This window comes from Bidens hawaiensis, unplaced genomic scaffold, assembly GCF_021521415.1.
Source record: "Bidens hawaiensis isolate Kalapana, Puna unplaced genomic scaffold, B.hawaiensis_p1.1 tig00002236_1, whole genome shotgun sequence".
Classification (NCBI taxonomy): Eukaryota; Viridiplantae; Streptophyta; class Magnoliopsida; order Asterales; family Asteraceae; genus Bidens; species Bidens hawaiensis.
In genome coordinates, this window is record NW_027491119.1 from 389,012 (window position 1) to 403,004 (window position 13,993).

At 35.4% G+C, this 13,993-nt stretch overlaps 1 protein-coding gene, 1 non-coding gene and 3 pseudogenes across 3 annotated transcripts; all 5 read left to right on the forward strand.

Annotated features, from left to right (window-relative positions):
* The first annotated feature begins 2,712 nt into the window (after positions 1–2,712).
* Positions 2,713–4,252, forward strand: LOC143611629 (scopoletin 8-hydroxylase-like). The gene is made up of 3 exons (XM_077085808.1): positions 2,713–3,230; positions 3,584–3,926; positions 4,010–4,252. The coding sequence occupies exons 1-3, from the start codon at positions 2,722–2,724 to the stop codon at positions 4,250–4,252; spliced, it is 1,095 nt and encodes a 364-aa protein (XP_076941923.1). The 5' UTR covers positions 2,713–2,721.
* A 742-nt stretch (positions 4,253–4,994) lies between these two features.
* On the forward strand, positions 4,995–6,554 carry LOC143611637 (scopoletin 8-hydroxylase-like; annotated as a pseudogene).
* A 637-nt stretch (positions 6,555–7,191) lies between these two features.
* TRNAW-CCA (transfer RNA tryptophan (anticodon CCA)) lies at positions 7,192–7,263 on the forward strand. The gene has a single exon. It is a non-coding gene; the product is annotated as a tRNA-Trp (tRNA).
* Positions 7,264–8,129: 866 nt separating this feature from the next.
* On the forward strand, positions 8,130–9,896 carry LOC143610767 (scopoletin 8-hydroxylase pseudogene; annotated as a pseudogene). Its single transcript, XR_013149644.1, has 3 exons — positions 8,130–8,619; positions 8,876–9,201; positions 9,656–9,896. The product of XR_013149644.1 is annotated as a scopoletin 8-hydroxylase pseudogene (transcript).
* An 868-nt stretch (positions 9,897–10,764) lies between these two features.
* On the forward strand, positions 10,765–12,688 carry LOC143612609 (putative serine/threonine-protein kinase PBL23; annotated as a pseudogene).
* Positions 12,689–13,993: the final 1,305 nt, after the last annotated feature.

A 13,993-nucleotide genomic window follows, 5' to 3' on the forward strand; every position in this document is an offset into this window, starting at 1 on the left:
TTGAGGTTCGGTTGAGAGAATCAGCTTCTTAGTCGTCTCACGAGTCGCAGATCGCCCCATTAAGTGAAAACAAAAGTCTACCGATTGCTGCCAACGCCGCGTAGGAAAAACAAAATGGACACTCTTAAAATGAGAAAATGAAAGCCCAAAATGAAGAAATGAAAACCTTACGTGTTAAAGAATAATAAAATGCGAGACTCACCACTTAATCATCCCATGAGTCCTTGTCAGACCCAAAAATTAAAAAGAAAAAATCCAAATACTCTATATTTATTTATTGTTTTTCACTCACAATCATGGGTTGTTATACACATTGTATCAAATAAAGTAAAAATTTTAGTAAATGCGAAGGTTAAACTATCGATCAAAATATTGAGGTTTGGTTGAGAGAATCAGCTTCTTAGTCGTCTCACGAGTCGCAGATCGCCCCATTAAGTGAAAATAAAAGCCTACCAGTGGCTGCTAACTCTAATATGGAAAACAAAATCGACACTCTTAAAATGAAGAATTGCAACTCCAAAATGAAGAAACGAAAACTCTACGTGTCAAAGAAAAATAAATAAGAGACAAACCATCTTAAACATCCGCGAGTCCCTGCTAGTCCCAATAATAAAAAAAATCCAAAAAATCTATATCTAATTATTATTTTTTATCTCACACTCGTGAGTTCTTATACAAATCTAACTAATATATTAAAGCAATATATGTTTTACACATGTCCTTCAAATATGTCATCCACATGGGATGTCAACTAATCAATTTCCATTTATATATATTTCACCTGATTAACTAATTTTTTAATTACCACTCCTTCAATTTAATACATTTTTATGTTAAATCATATGACAATTAATGCATTCATTAATATTTAATATTTATTAATTAACTCAAGGAAACCAATTGACTTTCTTAGAATTATATTATTAACAATTTCTTTTATCTCAAGTTAGTTATTACCTAAGAAATAATAACTGGTATCCACATTTTGATCAATTTGCTTAATTTTTTTTACAGAGGTATTACGAGTTTACGGGTCAAAAGTGTATAATCAAATATTAAAGCAAGATGAGTTTTCCACATGGCATCATTCTAAGACTTCTAGATAGATAAGATGTAACGTAAATGTCATGTGAGCAGCTTCTTATTTTATCATCTCTTCTTCTAAACATAATATGGGACACTAACCCTTTTAGTTATGTTATAACCGTGACTAAGTTTTTTATTTTTTTAACCAACTGTGTATCACACGGGCTCTATCCTAGTATTACAAAGTAGAAACTTTCGATCATTGATTATATTGGTAGCTTTGAGTTAACTAGTAATAAATTAATACATATTAAATGACATTTATTACTCATCTTGATTTTAAAATTAAGACACTTAATTATCATTTTCATTAAAATCCTAGTTAATTAATTTTTCGCTAATTATAAATTTGTCATTTTTATTTTGGATAATTGATTATATTTAATTAATGACTAAGATCATTTTCTCGTATTAATATCATTTATCGCATGAACCATCCCTAATATATACATATGTATATAACAAATAACTATAGTTGATATATCATATCATATGAAATGGTAATATGCTTAATATAATTCTATATATATGGTTATATAACAAATATCTAGTATACTGTACTACATTCGATATATCATATCATACCAAATGGTAATCTAATCCTATATACGCTTATACAACAAGCATCTAATTTACTATATTTGATATATAACATCATACGAGATGATAATCTTATTCTATATATGGTATATATGTACATTTAAAGATGCTATAAATATATATACATTTAATCTGCAATTAGCTGTTTAATCGAAGAAAGTTATGTTTATGTTTTATTTTGTTTTATTGATTTTCAGTTTTTACTCGGTTTGAGTTTATGTTTGTGTGATTTTGAATTAAAAAAGCAATTGGTTGATGAAGATTCAACCACTAATTTATTAACTTATATAAGAGTTTGATCAAATGATTAAATTGGAGATTGCGGCTCTTCATTTTCAGCTTTTTAGTTGTGATTAGTTCGGAAAATTGGTAATTAGTTGGTGGCCAAGCTGGGTGTGCATGGTTTGGCTTGGATCGGTTTTGGGCTAAAATCGCAAAAAAATTCAAAAATAATTTTTGGATTTTTTAAACCGTTCGGTTTCAATTTTTCGATTTTTTTTTCATCTGACCTTAAAGTTTTGGTAAGAATTTTTTTTAATAAATAACTAATTGATTATTATACATTTTGGCTAAAATATTTTAGTTACAGATTAATTAAGTTCTTAAGAATTACTTACAATAAAAAAATAAGAAATGAAAATCTAGAAATCTGGTTTGGTTCAGTTTTTACAAAAATATAAACTCAAATCGTCAGTTCTTGTTTCAGTTTGGTTTTTCAATTTTCTAGATTTCAGATGGGTATTTTGGTTTCATGCACAACTCTAGGCTGTGGACCCAAAATTGATGAGATTTAATATAGACAATGACGAAGATACCCCTTGTTTTATGGTAGACTGGTAGTTAAACATGCCAATTTGTATAAATTTAATGATAGTTTTAATTATAGAAAATGTTAACTACCATTGTCTACATATGAGGCCAGGACCATGCCTTAGTTAAATATATATTGCAACATAATTTATAAATGAATAACATGAACACTATATATATGCTAGAGATAGATACTAAAGAGATCACTACATTTTCAGTTCTCAAATGGCTTCAACATTCACCTCCAACGATGACACCTCATTGTTCAACTTTGTCGTGAAAGACGGTAACGGTGTCAAAGGTCTAGTGGACTCAGGCCTAACCGAGGTACCCAGTCGGTACATCCAACCACCCCACCATCGAATCAACAAGGAACTCGCAGCCGAGTCACTTGCAAACATGACCATTGATCTATCTGAGCTAGATGGTCCCAACCATGACCAAGTGGCCAAGGCCATTACCCATGCTGCTGAAACCCTTGGGTTCTTCCAGGTGGTGAACCATGGTGTGCCGTTGGAGCTCCTTGACTCGCTTAAAGCTGCGGCTCACAAGTTTTTCGCTCAACCGGCTGAAAAGAAGGCGGTGTATCTTAAGGGGGTTAGCCCTAGTCCCGTGGTCAAGTACGGGACTAGCTTTGTACCTGAGAAAGAAAAGGCTTTGGAGTGGAAAGACTATGTTAGCATGACATACACAAATGATGCTGATGCTCTTGAGTTTTGGCCTAGTGAATGCAAGTAAGAATCCTAAATTAGTTGTTTATGTATCTATAATTTTATTTGTACACACCTTAGGCAAATTCCATATCAGTCATGGACGAGACATATGTTGAATTGTAAGGAATAACGAATATTAAATATCACCAACGTGTTTTAGAAGCAATAACTATGGATCAAGAACTCAACAGCTAATTGTACGTGCTTGAGTGGGATAGTACTAGGATGGTGACTTCCTAGGCAGTTTTCACTCGGACAACAAAAAACAAATATGTTAGCTTATTGTGGACAAAACGAACAATATAGTTTGGTATGAGATGCCGAATGTTACATTGTTTTTTTTGTGATGATACTTTTTATCCATCTTTTTGTAGGGATGTAGCTCTCGAGTACTTAAAGACGTCAACAGAGATGGTGAAAAAACTGCTACAAACACTCATTGAGAATCTTGGAGTAAAATTCAACGACTCAAGGCTCGAAGAACTTGTAGGCTTTAGGATGGTGAACATGAACTTCTACCCAACTTGTCCAAACCCTGAGCTAACTGTTGGTGTGGGCCGTCACTCGGATATGGGCACACTAACCATGCTCCTACAAGACGGCATTGGTGGATTATATGTGAAGAAAGGTGAAAATGCATCACCAGAAGACGAAGAGTGGATTGAGATTCCACCCATCGACGGTGCTTTGGTCATCAACGTTGGTGATACTCTACAGGTAAAATTAAAAACTGATAGTGCCCCCTTTGGTTAAACGCACCATCTCGCAAATTTTATTAATTCTTGGCGTGTTTTTGTCAGATTTTAAGCAATGGGAGGTACAAAAGTGCAGAACACAGAGTGCGAACCACAAGCACCGAGTCAAGGGTCTCGGTCCCAATATTCAACGCCCCATCGCCTGTTGTGAAAATCGGACCGTTGGCTGAGCTAGTGGCTCGTGATGGGATGGCTCGATATAGAAAAGTTATATTTCAAGAGTACATGAACAATTTCTTTGCAAATTCTCATGATGGAAAGAAGTCCCTTGATTTTGCTTCTGCTTGATGAGATCAAAATGGAGTTTGTTGTGTGCAATAAAAGACTTTATGCCAAATAAAACATCATGTTTTCTTTAAACTTTTCTCTTTTAGTTTATATGAACTCAACCATTTTTTTATATTTATTTTGTCAACATACATGCTAATACTTAACATGCATGTATTTATGGTTAAATGTTACTTGTTGAGAATTGCTATTATGAGACCCCTGAAACTATGTTACCTGACCTGAAGGGTATGTATACATATTGTGATATTTACAATATGTAATATGAATATGAAACAATACTAATGGTCCACTTATGATTTTAATAACTGAATTTTGTGATTTGGTTATTATAATATAAAACAGAAATCATACCGAATCCAACCGCCACGAATACTCAATCTTGTGTCTGCATATATAATTTTTAGTTGTGATTAGTTCACAAACTTGGTAATAAGCAGCTTCAATATTATCATATTGATGAGATTTAATATATGAACAAAGACTGAGTCTGAGATGCTCACTGAATTAAAGACGCCGATTTGTATTAGGTTAATTTAATTAATGATATTTTAAAAATCTAGAAAATGTTAAAATGTCAATTCATTGTCATTTGTCAAGTTATGAGGCCAGGACCAAGCCTTAACTACATAAATAAATATTGTAACATGATCTATAAATTAATAACATGAACACTATGCATATATGCTAGAGATATATACTGAGGAGATCACTACATTAATTTTCAGTTCTTATTTCTCAAATGGCTCCAACTCTCTACTTCAATGACGAGACCTCACTGCTCAACTTTGTCGTGAAAGACGGTAACGGTGTCAAAGGTCTTGTGGACTCAGGCCTAACTGAGGTACCAAGCCGATACATCCAACCGCCCCAGAATCGAATAAACAAGGAACATGCTGCCGAGTCACTTGAACACATGACCATTGATCTATCTGAGCTAGATGGTCCCAACCATGACCAAGTGTCCAAGGCCATTACCCATGCTGCTGAAACCCTTGGGTTCTTCCAAGTGGTGAACCATGGTGTCCCATTGGAGCTCCTTGACTCGCTTAAAGCAGCCGCACATAGCTTTTTCGCTCAACCGGTTGAAAAGAAGGTTGTGTATCTTAAGGGGGTTAGCCCTAGTCCCATGGTCTATTATGGGACTAGCTTTGTTCCTGAGAAAGAAAAGGCTTTGGAGTGGAGGGATTATGTTACCATGCCATACACAAGTGATGATGATGCTTGTTAGTATTGGCCTACTGAATTCAAGTAAGAATCCTAAATTACTTGTCCTTTTTATTATTAGTTTCTTCGGTCTCTATGTAACAACCTAAATAAATCTCTCACTGACCCGTGGTTAGAAGAGATGTTGGGTTTGCAAGGAATACCGGATCTTAAATATCACCAACATGTTTTGGGCGTAATATTATGGATTAATGGAGAACTTCATATATATATATATATAGTGTTCTCAAGTGGATAAAACATAAAATATTGGTAAAAACAATACGTGTACCTTATTGTGAATAAAACATAATATTGGTTTTATGAGATGCTAAAGATATCATTCTTTTTGTTGCAATCGTACTCCATTGATCTTTTTGTAGAGATGTTGCACTCAAGTACCTAAAAACATCGACCGAGATGGTGAAAAAGCTACAACAAACACTCATCAGGAGTCTTGGAGTAGAGCCCGATCACTCAAGGGTTGATGAACTTGTAGGTTTTAGGGTAGTTAATGTGAACTTCTACCCAGCTTGTCCAAGCCCCGAGCTAACCGTTGGTGCAGGCCGTCACTCGGATATGGGCATGCTAACCGTCCTCCTACAAGACGACATTGGCGGATTGTTCGTGAAGAGGTGAAAATGCATCGTCTGAAGATGAAGAGTGGATTGAGATTCCATCCATCCATGGTGCTTTGGTCATCAACATTGGTGATTCACTACAGGTTAAATTGAAATATTGAGCGAGCCCATTGACTAAACTCAAAAAATTAAGTTTTATTATAGTTGGTTTTTTAAGAGGTAAAAATATGTCCTCTCTTATATTTTATTAATTCTTGGTGTTTCTATGTCAGATTCTAAGCAACGGGAGGTACAAAAGTGCAGAACACAGAGTACGGACCACAAGCACCAAGTCAAGGGTCTCGATCCCATTATTCATTGCCCCGTTGCCTGTTGCTAAAATTTGACCATTGCCTGAGTTGGTGGCTCGTGATGGGGTGGCTCGATATAGAGATGTAACGTTTCATGAATACATGAACAACTTCTTTGCAAAATCTCTTGATGGAAAGAGGTCTCTTGATTTTGCTTCTATTTGATGAGATTGAAAGTCATTTTATTGTTATGTAACTTTTCCATCTATCATGTATCTATATTAATATTGGTGTTTGAGAATTCGTGTAATGAATAAACTTTTCCCATCTATCATGATAAAATCTTCTTCATATGTAGTGGTGGAACTTAAACATTTAAATAATTAGGGCCTGAAAATAAATCATAGGTTTGGTCTTTCAGATTAGGTCATTAGGAGGGCCACAACCAAATATCATCATCATCATCGTACTCAGTATATCCCACCAATAGCAATGCTATGGCAGGGTCTGAGGAGGGTAAGATGTAGACAGTCTTACCTCTATCCCATAGGGATAGAGAGGCTGCTTCCGGTGAGACCCCCGGCTCGATAATGTTTAAGTTCCACCAAATATAACTATTATTTAAACCTAATGAGCTAATACTCGTGCGTCTAAGAAAAAAAATCATAAAGGGCCAAGTCCAATTCTCGTCACTTCGCCAATCATATGATAATAGCAGGTGTGGTATTACAAACAATAAAAACCAAAACAACAATCACACAACAAACTAGTTATGAATCTAAAACAAGCTAAAAGAAATTTAAAATACAGAATATGTGTCGTTGCTTCATTAATTAATTTGAGCACGAAACTATAAGCATCAGGATCTGTGGCGCAATGGTAGCGCGTCTGACTCCAGATCAGAAGGTTGCGTGTTCGATTCACGTCAGGTTCAATGTTTTTTTACTTTTAGATATTGTATCTTTTATGCGATCAATGTCAGCAGCTTAGGTAATACTTGGACATATGATTAAAGGTACACTGGTTTTTTGTTTTTGATATTCTTCTCAAGAGTAGAATGAGTGGGTCCGGTTAGTGACGCATCAAAACAGGTGCGGGTAGACTGAGTTCTTGTCAAATCAAACCATTTTATAAACAAGTTTTAATTCGATTTAGGTTTATATTTCTTTTAGAAAAAAAAATAGGGATCAAAAGTTAGGGTCATCCGCTATATATTTTTAAGTTGTAAGTTTTATAACAATGACCTAAACTAGCGTGTTATACCATTCATGTAGAATCGAAATGGAATTCATATAACTTAAATAAATCTAAATGAACGCATAAGCATCGTCTTTTATCCGGTCATCTTATTTCTTGATCAATTAACACGAAAAATTTACTAATGTCAAATTATGCTAATATGATTCAAACTTGTTTCAACTTCTTATATGGTCTGAGGTAAAAAGTTGAGTTCTCATGGACTGGCAATATTGACAAAACTTAAGGCGGTTTTTTTGTTAATTAATATTATATAACAGTAACTAGAATTAAAAAAAAACAATAAATACTGTATTACTAAAAGATAGGACGTTTTTTTATTCATATTCATGCACTTAACTCAAAAAATTACAGAAGACAGAAAAGTAAATAAATAATTAAGTTCAAAACATTTATATTTTATATTATAAACAGGCAGTCTCTCATGACCAGAGTCCAAGAATGACTATATATATGTCCATGTTTGAGATACTAGGACATACAACAACTAAATAATAAAAAAAAATTAATAATTTTATATCATAAGGTTACTTTGATCGAAATTAATGGCTTCCGGTTTCAATGATGATAACTCGTTGTTCAACTTTCTCGTAAAAGACGGCAATGGTGTCAAAGGTCTGGTCGACTTGGGTCTCACAGAGGTACCAGGACGATACATCCAGCCGCCACACCACCGAATCAACAAGGAACAAGTTGCTAGTTCACTCGAAAATGTGACCATTGATCTATCTGAGCTTGATGGTCCCAACCATGACCAAGTGGTCAATGCCATTGTTCATGCATCTGAAACTCTAGGCTTCTTCGGTGTGCCGTTGGAAGTGCTCCATTCGCTTAAAGCGGCAGCCCACCGGTTTTTTGATCAACCGGCTGAAAAGAAGGCGGTGTATCTCAAGGGGGTTAGTCCTAGCCCCTTGGTCAAGTATGGGACTAGTTTTGTTCCTGAGAATGAGAAGGCTTTGGAGTGGAAAGACTATGTTAGCATGAGGTATACTAATGATGCGGATGCTCATGAGTTTTGGCCTAATGACTGCAAGTAAGAGTTTATATAGTTGACATATATACATATTATGCTTGAAAAATCATTATGTTTTTGACAAGTGTCCATTGACGGAACTTAATATTAATCTTGACCCATTCTGCTGCCACATGTAAAAGTAGTATTTTGTGTGGTTTGTCATGTGAAAACTTTCTAGTTGAGCGAAAAAAATTTTAAATTAAAAACAAGAAAAGTAAAATGATACTTTTGTAAAAGGAAAGAGAAGAGACTATTTAATGTTTGTGTTTTGTAGGGAGGTGGTGTTGGAGTACATGAAGACGTCATCGGGGATGGTGCGAAAGTTGTTACAAGCACTCATCGGGAACCTTGGGGTAAAGCTAGACGAGTCAAGGCTCCATGAACTTACAGGTTTTAATTTGGTGAACATGAACTTCTACCCGGCTTGTCCTAACCCCGACCTAACCGTTGGATGCAGATACGCTAACCGTTCTTCTACAAGACGGCATTGGTGGATTGTACGTGAAAAAGGTTGAAAATGATTCACCGGGAGATGAAGTGTGGATTGAGATTCCACCCAAGGATGGGGCTTTGGTCATTAACGTTGGTGATTCACTACAGGTTAGATTTCACGTGCAGAAAAAAAAAGTGAAAATAACAATTAAAACTATATTGGTAAATAACGTTTTAGGTTTGGATTAAATACAAATTAAATTAATACATTAAACATGTGAATCAAGTAATTATATATATATATATGTAAACTTGTATGTATAATTACACCATTTGATTCGCATATTTAATACATTTTTTTTGGGTTGTACATTAACTTTTCCCTAATTTTTTATATTTTTAAAAGAATTAAAAACCAGATGTCTTAATATAAAGATATTATAATTATGATAAAGATAACTAAAGGTAATCAGCTAATATATCAACAACTATCAGAAAATTAATTCGAGAGATACAATAATATGAAACAAAGCATATCATGGATAAATCATATAATATATTAATGTTAATAGATAATTAACTAGGTTAACACATGCAAAAACTAAACTTAATGTTTATGTAGATATTAAGCAATGGGAGGTACAAAAGTGCAGAACATAGAGTACGAACCACAAACGTCGAGTCAAGAGTGTCAGTCCCATTATTCACTGCCCACGGCGAAAGTTGGACCATTTCCCGAGCTGGTGGCTCGAGACGGGGTGGCTAAATATAAGGAGATGTTATATGAAGAGTACGTGAAAAACTTTTTGAAGAAATCTCTTGATGGAAAGAAGTCACTTGATTTAGTATCTACGACAGTTTGAGACAAATTCCTCATATAAATATTCTATCCTTTTAATGAGAAAGAATTTTTTGCGTGTAATAATTGAATTCGAACCTATACAAGCCAGTCCAAAGTTCAAAAAAGACTTTAAACAGTTTATTATAAAAAGTATAACGATGGTATTTCCCCCTCCCTGTCCATGACTACTCGTAGCATGGCGGGTATTTCCAAACCTAAACATCATTTTAATCTCAACACTATTCCCACCATCTCTCACATCACTCGTCGGCTCGTCCGTGTGACGCCTCCTTGGTTTGGAGAAAGGCCATGAACGATGAGTTTCGTGCCATTATCGAAAATAGGGCTTGAGATTTACTACCAAAATAAACCTAATATGAATATTTTACGCAATATGTGGATTTTCAGACATAAAAAGTAATTCCCATCACACACTTGAGCAATATAAAGCTCGCCTAGTTTGTGGTGACATGTCCCAACAGGTCGGTGTCGATTGTGGTGAAACCAGCTCGGTTGTCAAACCATGCTAAGCTTGGCCAATTCAACAACTTGATATAAAAAAATTGTCTTATTTCATGGCAACCTCAATGAGACAGTTTACATGCATCAACCATTCAACCTAAATAGTTATTTTATATATAAGTAGCGTTATATTAAAAACATTACATGTTTTTACAAAAAAGTAATCATGAATCTCTCTATATATACATACATGTTGATTGTTGAAACCTTTATCCCGAATTCTTCTCTCTATCTATCGACCCAATAAACAAATATCTTATTATTCAAATGTGCCAATTCGATTTTTAACGATGTTAAAGGGTTGTGCACGAATGGAGATCCAAGACAGGATATGATATTATGTGTGTCGGATTAAGCAACATTACAAGATGACTCAACAGGCTCAAAATGAAATGCCAACAGGAAATAGCAAGCTAAAGATGGTAGCCAATGAGACGCGCAAACACGGGGATTCAGAAATCGTTGCCAAGGTTTACACGTTCCAGGACCTTGCCCATGCAACTGAAAACTTTAACCCCGAGTTGCTTGTGGGCAAAGGCGGGTTTGGGAGGGTCTACAAGGGCCGTCTCCGAAACAAAAACCAGGTAAGCTTTAGATGATCATTTGGAGATCTTATATGTTTTTGGAAAATGACCCACGTGTCATTTGACTGGTTAATACCGACAAAATGTTCATTTGACCAACCAATTCTTAAAATGCGTCAACCCAATCACTTTCTAATTGTTACTTGACTAAATTTTTAACCAATTAGGTTCCGCAATTTGTCCAAAAAGTCTCGTCGAAAGCCACAAAAATCTCGTCATGCGCCTACATAATCCTGCCGGCTAGTGGCTTGACGTTTTTATGACACTTAGCAAAATCTGGTTAGTTAAAATTTTCGTCGAGAATCGTTAAAAAGTGATCATGTCAAACAAGTTTCATGGTGAATATTAATTATGGGAATATGGTTGGTCAAATGGGCATTTTGTTGACATTAACCTCTCAAATAGACATTTTGGTCACTATCACTATTATTTTATGACCAAGTGGTTTTAGTTTTTTGAGGCCATTTGTAAAACTAGACAACTCGCTTATGTTAAACCCAATTTCATGCAAGTTTCACCAATTTCGCCTGCATGTGAAGCGAAGTCACCTAGTTATAATATTTAATTTCTTTTCCTTTCTTCTGAATCCGCTCCACCTGCACGTGAAATTGGTGCATATTGCGTGAATTCACTTGTACCGAATTGTGGCTCACGTGCTCGTTATGTGGTTTCATGTGTAGGTTTTCGCGGTGAAACAACTTGACATGATCGGAGTACAAGGAGGGAATCGTGAGTTCTTAGCGGAGGTTCTAACACTCGGTCGCATTCACCACCCGAACCTAGTCAATCTTGTCGGATATTGTGTGAATGGTCATCAAAGGTTATTGGTCTATGAATACATGAAAAATGGTTCATTGGAAGAACACTTGTTTGGTATATTCAATTTCATATAGAATGTATGTGTTCTAAGTAACTTATGTGTCATTTGATTTATAATCATTTTTTTCTGAAGATTTGGATGAGAAGAAAGCTCCTATTGATTGGCATACGAGGATGGTGATAGCTAAAGGAGTAGCCAAGGGCTTGTACACTTGCATGACGTGGCCAACCCTCCGATTATTTATCAAGATCTAAGACCTATAAATGTATTACTTGATGATGACATGAATCCTAAGATATCAGATTTTGGTCCAGCTAAGTTTGGTCGGAAAAAAGGGGATGGTCATATCACGACTAGAGTGATAGGTGCTTATGGTTATTCTTCTCCCGAGTATGCAATGACTGGAGAATTAACAACAAAATCAGATGTTTATAGCTTCAGGGTTGTATTCCTGGAGTTAATCTCAGGGAGAAAAGTAATCGATAACAAAAGACCTACCGAAGAGCAAAACTCATTATTTGAGTAAGTTTTATATACGTTATAATAGGTTATAATAGGAAATACGCATACATGTGGGGTCCACACTAAAAATATGTATTGTTTATGTATTTTCCGGTTTTATATTTAATAAAACTAAAATATGACTCGTATGATATTTCTCGATTGTAGGCAAAGCCTTTGTTTAAAGAACATAGTAAGATTCCAATGGTGGCTGATCCGTTGCTAAAGGGAAATTACCCGATAAAGTGTTTACATCAAGCCGTTGCGATTGCATCAATGTGTCTACAAGAAGAACCCGTCACGAGGCCATACATGGGTGACGTCGTGGTGACTCTTGAGTACCTAGCCAAGGTTCAGAATGACCACGGACCAAGTAACGTTGATTAATAGTCATTGGGAGTTGAACGACCATGAACGATATAAATGTACAGCTTTTGACGTAAACAGTACAATTTAGTGTAACATAGTGTAGTTAAAAGAAGAATTTACCTTTTTGTTTCCCTTTGAGGCAAAGACTGAACATATAAAAACAAGGTGAATATTTGCAAACATAAGTTTTGAAACCAAAAATACATGTGAGGCGTGTCACATTATGCCACCTCTTTCTAAACCTTTGTTTAAACCTCAAATTGGTTAATGTCATCTTTAAGGTTCCGGTAACGGAAGCTAGGAATCTTGGTCAACCTATGGTGGCGGTTGTCGGCAACGTCTACCATGGTGCACATTCTAGGCATAAACCTACCACTACTGCCACCCTTTCTCTTCACCCTCCGCCACGAAATGGTCAAGAATCCAAAACCAGTCCAAAAGTTCGAACCATTTCTATCACCGCGATGCTTCTTGTCAGGAGAGTTTTTTGTTGAACACTTGTGATCACCATCGACATCACCACTGCTAGTCTCAAGTCTTTTGAAATACTCTATCTCCTTCATCACAAGGTTTCCCACCGTACCTCGTGTGCCTATCTCAATGGGAACATGATCGCCACCGGCCGCCTTTTTTGGCAAGATGGTGGTGGTTGTGTAGGGGTGGGAAAAGGTTGCTTTTGGTGTATGCTTTGTACATAAGATGCAATTTATTCCATCTATATTAAAGTAGACATGCCCTTGATAAAGTGCATAATGGGATGGTTTTTCCCTTTTGGCATAAAGTATGCTTTTTGTATGATGTCGTATTCTTGTCTATGCAAGTTCTATTATTCTTTCACCCTTTAACTTACTATAAATATATGAAAACCTTCTATTGTAAGAAAATAAAAGCGGATAATAATCTGCTCCATAACTTGAACTAATATGACCTATTAATCTATTATTCATAGAAAACTAATGTTGTAAATGTTCATAATCCTAAAGCCAAATAAGATATAGAAGGGTAATAAGGGTTTACCAAAAGTGATGTTTCTATAAAAATAACCTATCACTTATGAAACTGCTTTTAATCATGACAACCAATTCTTTTTCATACTTTTTCTCATGTTCTAATAATTACTCATTTGGAAAGCAAGTTGACTATTAATGTCAAAACTCCAATCAGAACCTAGATATTATTAACTACAAGTTTCTTGGTTTTAAGAAAGCTAGAAGAGCTTATAAGAGTTTCAGTCCAAAAAGCCAAGGCGCGAGACGCCTTTCACGTACGTGAGACACATGTTTATACAACCAAACAAGCGTTATTTACAACCAAAATCTGCTT